A 6,825-nucleotide genomic window follows, 5' to 3' on the forward strand; every position below is an offset into this window, starting at 1 on the left:
AAGCCCCACGTTGGGCCTGGGTGTGGAGCCTACTTAAAGAGGCACCTAGAGGCGCGGTTAAGCATCTGTTTCCGCTCAGGTTCTGATCTCAGGGCCCTGATCTCAGAGTTTTGAGATCGAGCCCTGAATTGGGCTTTGCACTCAGATTTAAGTCTGCTTAAGTTTCTCTTTCCTTCTGCCCCTCCCCCACTGCACGCGCACACTCTCAAATAAATCTTTGGGAAAAAAAGTATGGTAGTTAATTCAGTCTACACAGTTTTTTTTTTTTTTAATGACATTTATTGTGGATTTCAGCAGCTAACATAAAACTCATTCTAGATTGCTTAGCAAGGTTTCTCTTACTTGGAGCTTTTAATCCACTACTGTTGGATACGGCGAATTGATTGAATCTGGGAAGTCTGGGCGTGAGAACCCCATTCCCTCCAGTGTTTATAGTCTCCTCCATGATGGTCACATTCCAAGATATATTGATAACCACGGTATCCAGGATACTGGTAGCAGACCCAGCTAGAAAATCCAAAGCACAGTAGATTATTAAAAAACAGTCAGGAACGTGGTCAGTACCCTAAAACCTGAGCCTCTTTCCTCAACACAACTGGTACAGAATGCTTTTAGGCTTAGAAAACAACAGCCATCCTAAATGCCAGGCTCTGAGCATAATATGGCTACAGCTAGTTGAAAATTAACCTTGATTATGAAAAAACTTTTTTTTAAGATTTTATTTATTTGACAGACACACAGCGAGAGAGGGAACACAAGCAGTGGGAGAGGGAGAAGCAGGCTTCCAGCTGAGCAGGGAGCCTGATGCGGGGCTCAATCCCAGAACCCTGGGATCATGACCTGAGCCGAAGGCAGACGCTTAACGACTGAGCCACCCAGGCGCCCCATGGAAAAACTTTTAAAAGAGGGTGCCTGGGTGGATCAGTTGGTTAAGCGTCTCTTTGATTTTAGCTCAGGTCATGATCTCAGGGTCGTGAGATGGAGCAACATGCTCAGTGGGGAATCTGCTTCTCTCCCTCTCCTGCTCCACCCCCTGCTTATGCACATGCACTCTCTCAAATAAACGAATCTTTTTAAAAAAGGTAAGAGTAGTCAACGTAATTCCATAGAGAAATATTTGAGAGGGGAAAAAACTGACCTTAAGTGATAGTTGGTACCAACAACTTGAAATTTGAAAATGAATAACTAGAATGTGCCAGCCAAATCAATATACCAATGTATGAAATCTGATAAGATGTGACCATTGATGTATTAATATTCACAAGGTCTACATTTGCAAGAGTTACTTTGAAATGTGCCCCAACCCTGTTTTTGCACTTACGCCCCACATTGTATCTTCATGGATCCAACTTCGTTGTTGAACCAACCCATGGCTTGCAAGGAGGGGTAGTCATCACAGATCTCCCATTGGCGTCCAATGAAGTTTTCCTTCTCAAAGATGGTAATCTTAGACTCCTTATGATTCTGTAATCCAGAAATATTTAAAAATCATTTGGTACCAGTGTTAATGGCTGTCTTAATTCTTTAATTACCATATTTTTCAAATTCAAGACACTTCTGGTTTACAGAAGGAAGTACATGATCATTGAATGAAAAATATTTCAGGCAATATGGAGGTAAGAACTACTCAAGCCTGTCTGATCCAATGTAATAACCATAACATTTAAAAGGTACAAATAACTGATGTAATACTATGGGACAACAAAAGATCGACAAAGAAAATATAAGAGCAGGAAAAAATACTTGCAGCACACAGCCAACCAAGGGATTAATATTCACTAGTGTGAGAAAAGATCACAGAAATTACTAGAAAAAAGCAAGCCTGTGTGTATGTGTGTGTGTACGGTGTTGGAAATAACCTAAAGTCCACTAGGGGATATGAATACTACACAAGCATTAAGGCAGAGATTAACCCGTATGAAGTACAAAAACGGGCAAAACTATCTCTCACTAGTTATCCTACTGCACTTTTGAAGATCTGGGCTCTTGAGTGTCCACTTCCTGTCACTCCTTTAGCTCAATGAAAATACTTTCTACTAGGGAAAACCAAATGGCATATTTAGAAACAGAGGGACCAGTGTTTTTCTTTTCTCTTTTTTTACTTTTGTCCTTCCTGCTGCATTTCAGCATAACTGATAAGAAGTAGCAGTAAGTGTCAGGCCATATGCACCCTCTCTTGCCCCATCCCCCCACACGCATGGAAGTGAAAAATTCAGGGACTCACAGCTGAACAGATGGGGCGGAAGGACATGAGGCGCTCAATGTGGTAGGCATTACTCCCGCTCCAGGCGTCCCAGCGAGGGTATTCTCCTCTCTCCAGGATAAACTGTTGCCCGCAGAAGCTGGTGTGCTCATAACCAACCCAGCTGCCAAAGACAAGTGGTGGTGTTTGTTCATGGCGTTCAGAGCCTATGTGGCCTCAGGGAGAAGGCATCTTTTGTTTTAGATGTTAAAAGTCTAGTAAAATATCAAGCCAGTTCCAATAGAGCCATGTCACAAGAGGTGGGGAATGAGCTGGCAGCTACATTAATAGGTTTGTAAATGTAGTATTTGTTTTGGGATTATCCGCTGAAAGGGTCTGCTTCACTGACCTGAGTAATGTGTATGAGCAAAGTCAGTCTAAAATTATATTTCCGTTCTCTCCAAGTTACGTTATTCTCTACTTGGAGCTCCAGGTTCAGGATCACTTAGTGACTGACTATTGCTCTGGCTCCAGCCAAACCTATTGGCTTCTTCCTAAGGAAGCAAACAGGCAGCTGATGGGTTACTAGTCTCTTGTTTCCTCTTAACTTTGTGGGTTCTTGCTCCTGCTGTTACACACCTATTCCTTATTTACTAAAACACCTCAGATCGACTTTTCACAGCCAAGTCTCAGTTTCCAATGACACCGTAAAAGTATTTTACTCCCTTTAAAGGGTTAGCTCAATTTGATGGCCCACAACCTGTGGAAGCTCCTCCAAGTGCAAAGCCTGTTTTGCTTAGGCCAAAGGAGAGTCCTTTCCTTGTGTTTTCAGGCTGATGGTAAAGGCCTAAACTATCCTGCCAAAGAGTCAGAAAACAAGAGTCTAACTCGTCAAAGAAATTAATCATCGACAAGAAACTCCTCAAAGACTAACTGGGACCTAATATGGCTCTTACGTCCTGGGGTTGAGATTCTTTTTACAGAGAAATTAGGGGGTTAGCGGGAAAGAGGTTGCAGCTTGATGGTTTCCTCTACTAAAGGGTCCTGTGGCTATTCTGAGAGAATCCTAGGTAGCAGCATGTGGGCTCTAGAGGCCTCAGATCTGATTACTGTCACTGCCCCTCCCCATGGTCTACATTTCTTTAACGCCTCCCCCACCCAAAGCGAATACTAAGCCACTAGGAACCTCATGTTCCTTCTAGCTTTGAGTTACTAAATTACACATGCAGTGATTTCTTTTGAGATTACTTCCATATGGAGGCCTCTCCCAGAATGGATTAGAATCTGGGGGGACATCTTTCTTCCCTGATCCCCACCTTTATGGCCGCATGTCTACAGAGACCACAAATAAGGGCCCTGAGTTTCTGCTGAGGTCCATACTCACGCGCCACATTCCACCTTGAGGGACCGGACATTATCAAAACTGCGCTCAGAGACATTTGGGCAGGAGCTGGTGAACTCCATCCTCTTGCCCTGGAAATTCTCCTGGTCGTAGATGGTTATCTGAATGGAAGTGAATGGGGAAACCAAGTTAGAATGGGGTACATCAGGAAGAACGGAGGCCCAGGTCAGGAGCTTAACTTTTGTCCGACCCTGTGTTTTTCATCACTAGCTATAGCCTAGGATGTCCAGCAGGGTCTCTTCCAGTATAGACGGGACAGGAAGGGGCTTGGATTAATACCACTGGTTGGTCGTGTTTACATGCTCAGGCTAGGGATGAAGTGTGGGGATGGGTTTATGATAGGAATGGTTTGCCAGGAACAATACCCGGCCCAGTGGACAGACCAAGGACTTGTGGACTCTTATTCCACCATACTTCCTGCAGAAGTGTGGCCCAGAGGCCCGGACTCTGGGACTCCCAGGCCTTCCTGTGGATTATTTATCTTCTCCAGCCACATCCACTATAGAAACGCACAGTATAAATGGAGAATTGTGATAAACCCCTTTCATACCTTAAACCAGAACTTGGCTCTTGAACCTGGCTAGAGGACAAACACCCAAAGCTGTGAACTGTCCTCAGAGTCGACCCAGTGAAGAGGGTAGGGGTGTTGAGGAAAACAGCGAAAAGGTGAGGATCAGCCACTTCAGGCAATGGGTACCATCAACCTCATGTTGGGAGAAAGGAGACCTGGTCTGGGATCTGGTGGCAAACCTGTCTTCATTTCTGGACCCGTTTCTCCACGGCAGCATATTCCACTCTGGGCTGCTCTATATTTTTTCATTCCTTTTGTTATTATTTTATTTTCAAGTAATCTCTACACCCAACGTGGTGCTGCAATCCACAACCCCGAGATCAAGAGGTGCATGACTCCACCTACTGAGCCAGCCAGGTGCCCCTGGGCTGCTCTGTTTTAAGATGATTTTAGGGGCGCCTGGGTGGCTCAGTTGGTAAGCGTCTGCCTTCGGCTCAGATCATGATCACAGGGTCCTGGGATCGAGCCCCGCATTGGGCTCCGTGCTCAGCGGGAAAGCCTGCTTCTCCCTCTCCCATTCCCCCTGCTCGTGCTCTCTCTCTCTCTCAAATAAATAAAATCTTTTTTTAAAAAAGATGATTTTAGTAGTGTGGAGGAGAGATGACCTCGAAAACTAGGTACCATCTTCCACCCATCGCGGGCTTCCAGGGTCATCCTTCTGTCCGAATGGGGCATTCTAAAAGATCCTTCCTGAGGCAACATCTGGAAGTTGGGTCGACCCTTCCCCTAAAACTGGTATATTATCCGTGGGTCATTGTCCTATGGAAAAGCACAGGCCCCGGGCCTGCACTGTGGCGGCATCTCATGCCCTGCTCAGTATTCCGGGTGATGGGGGTGGGCTTACCTTCCATGGCCCCACGGACCCCGGCATGGGGTTGGTTTGAGCCATCTTGGTGGTTGGAAGGGTTTCTGGAAGACAAGACACCCATCAGTGACATGGCCTCCGGGGTGGAGGATGAGGTGACAGCACAGGAGGAAGCAAAGGGGGCTTCAAGTCCAGTAGACAGACTTTGCTGGGGCCCCGGCGGGGCCTCTCGCGGGCTGAGCCCCCGTTGTTTCCCGCCGACGGAGCTTCTCCGCGCAGTTATCGAGAGCATTCGAAGAGACAACGCAGGTGAGGTGCCGCCTGGGCCGCGCGACCTCTTGATTTATGGGGCCGTCGCCCCTTTGCCTGTCTCCAGGCGCCCCCTGCGGGCGGCAGCACTGCCTCCGTCTCGCCTACCCCAGTGGAAAGTCCTTGGCCTCCATCCAGTCCACCCGCGGCGTGGGGTCCCCTCCCACCCGGCTCCCCACGGCGTCCCGCCGACCGGCGCCCGGCCGCGCGCACCACCCCGCCGCCATTCCCTCCCGGCGACACGCGGCGGCCTTCTCTCCTGGTTCCCAGCACTCGTCAGAGTACCGATCTGTCTGTCCATCCAAGGTGTCCCGGGTGGACCCCTCAGCGGCAGGGCCTGGGTCTCCTGACTGAGGGGTGCGGGCCGTGCTGGGCCCGAGCCCGGGCCGTTCGGGGTGGGGGATGGGTGACATTGAAAAAGAAGGACCGAAAGTGAGCAAGAAAAGTGGGGTGATGATCGCTAACAATGGCTCACTCTACGCCGGGCCCTGTTCGAGATGCTTGATACGCCTTAATACATTTAATCTTGACACCAAGCCTATGAGGGTGGTGGTGTCATCCTCCCTATTTTATAGGTGAGGATGCTGAGGCTCCCAGAGCTCGGGTAGACAGGAAGGATGGTAGCAAGGGTAAAGGAAGGGAGGAGCGGAGGGAGGGAAGGAGGGAAGAAGACAGGCTCAAAACAGCCTGTTGGGAGCCCTTCTTTCTGGCTGGTAACAGGCCCAGGGGCTGATGCATATGTAAACCCTGCGATACATCTTTCCATTCTGCACCTCTGACCTCCCTCCTCCCCCAGACCTTCTCCCTAGGCCCTGGGAGCCTGCTCATTTCCTGGAGCCCCGCGCACCCTCCCAGCCCTTCTGGCGAGGCCAGGGCTCACTGCCATATAAATGACTCTTCTTGGGGCGGCAAGAGAAGGTCTGCCTCCCCCAGAGGTCCCCACTCTTCTCCAGCCAGGCCAGGAGGCTCAGAGAAAAACCGGGCCCCGGTCCTGGGCGTGTGTCTGTAGGGGGAGGAATGGAAGGGCCAGGGCACCCTGCAGGGCTTTACTCACCCAGCTCCTGCTGCACAGTCTGGGTCTCCATCTGGTGCCACTTCCTCTGCCGCCCTGCTCTTTATAGCCCTGCGGCTGAGGGCCTCAGGCCCTGTCAGCACTCTGCTTTCCCTCGGCTTTTGTTCTCCCTGATCCCCAGAGCTTTGGTGGCTCAGCCTGCTGGGCAGGCATCCCTCAGGCTTTTGTTTAAACTGGAGAAACAGAAATCCAAAGGGCGAGGCTGGGGGCTGCAGACCTTGGCGGGCCGTGGTCTTGATCTCAGGAACAGCTGCGAGAGGACGGGTCTCTGTGTGAGTGCTGGTCCCCTACCCTTCTCCGAGCTCCTCGTGCTGCCCCCTGGGACCTTCCTCGGACCCCACGTCACGGCCAACACTTCCCGTCCACGGTAGACATTTTTACTTTGAAAAAATGTGAAAGGGCCGTAAAAATTCTGAACTTTATTTGGACCAAAAAAAAAAGAAGTTTCACTGTATTCTCAGGAATCTTTATTATAGTATATTTA

General features: G+C 49.2%; 1 protein-coding gene across 1 annotated transcript; it reads right to left on the reverse strand.

Annotated features, from left to right (window-relative positions):
* Window positions 1-255: 255 nt before the first annotated feature.
* CRYBA1 (crystallin beta A1) lies at window positions 256-6,589 on the reverse strand. The gene is made up of 6 exons (XM_027625806.1): window positions 6,324-6,589; window positions 5,000-5,064; window positions 3,567-3,685; window positions 2,225-2,366; window positions 1,322-1,464; window positions 256-507 (listed from the first exon to the last, which is right to left on the reverse strand). Exons 1-6 carry the CDS (start codon window positions 6,352-6,354, stop codon window positions 360-362), a joined length of 648 nt encoding a protein of 215 aa, XP_027481607.1. The 5' UTR covers window positions 6,355-6,589; the 3' UTR covers window positions 256-359.
* Window positions 6,590-6,825: the final 236 nt, after the last annotated feature.

This window comes from Zalophus californianus, chromosome 16 (genome assembly GCF_009762305.2).
Source record: "Zalophus californianus isolate mZalCal1 chromosome 16, mZalCal1.pri.v2, whole genome shotgun sequence".
In the NCBI taxonomy this organism is placed as follows: Eukaryota; Metazoa; Chordata; class Mammalia; order Carnivora; family Otariidae; genus Zalophus; species Zalophus californianus.

Excerpts from the sequence above, each read along its gene's own strand:
- CRYBA1 (XM_027625806.1), bottom strand. The coding sequence starts at position 6,354 with ATGGAGACCCAGACTGTGCAGCAGGAGCTGG. Across the intron at positions 3,686-4,999 it reads GGTCCGTGGGGCCATGGAAG|ATAACCATCTACGACCAGGA; the intron begins GTAAGCCCACCC and ends ACTTCCATTCAG. Across the intron at positions 508-1,321 it reads ATGAAGATACAATGTGGGGC|CTGGGTCTGCTACCAGTATC; the intron begins GTAAGTGCAAAA and ends TGGATTTTCTAG.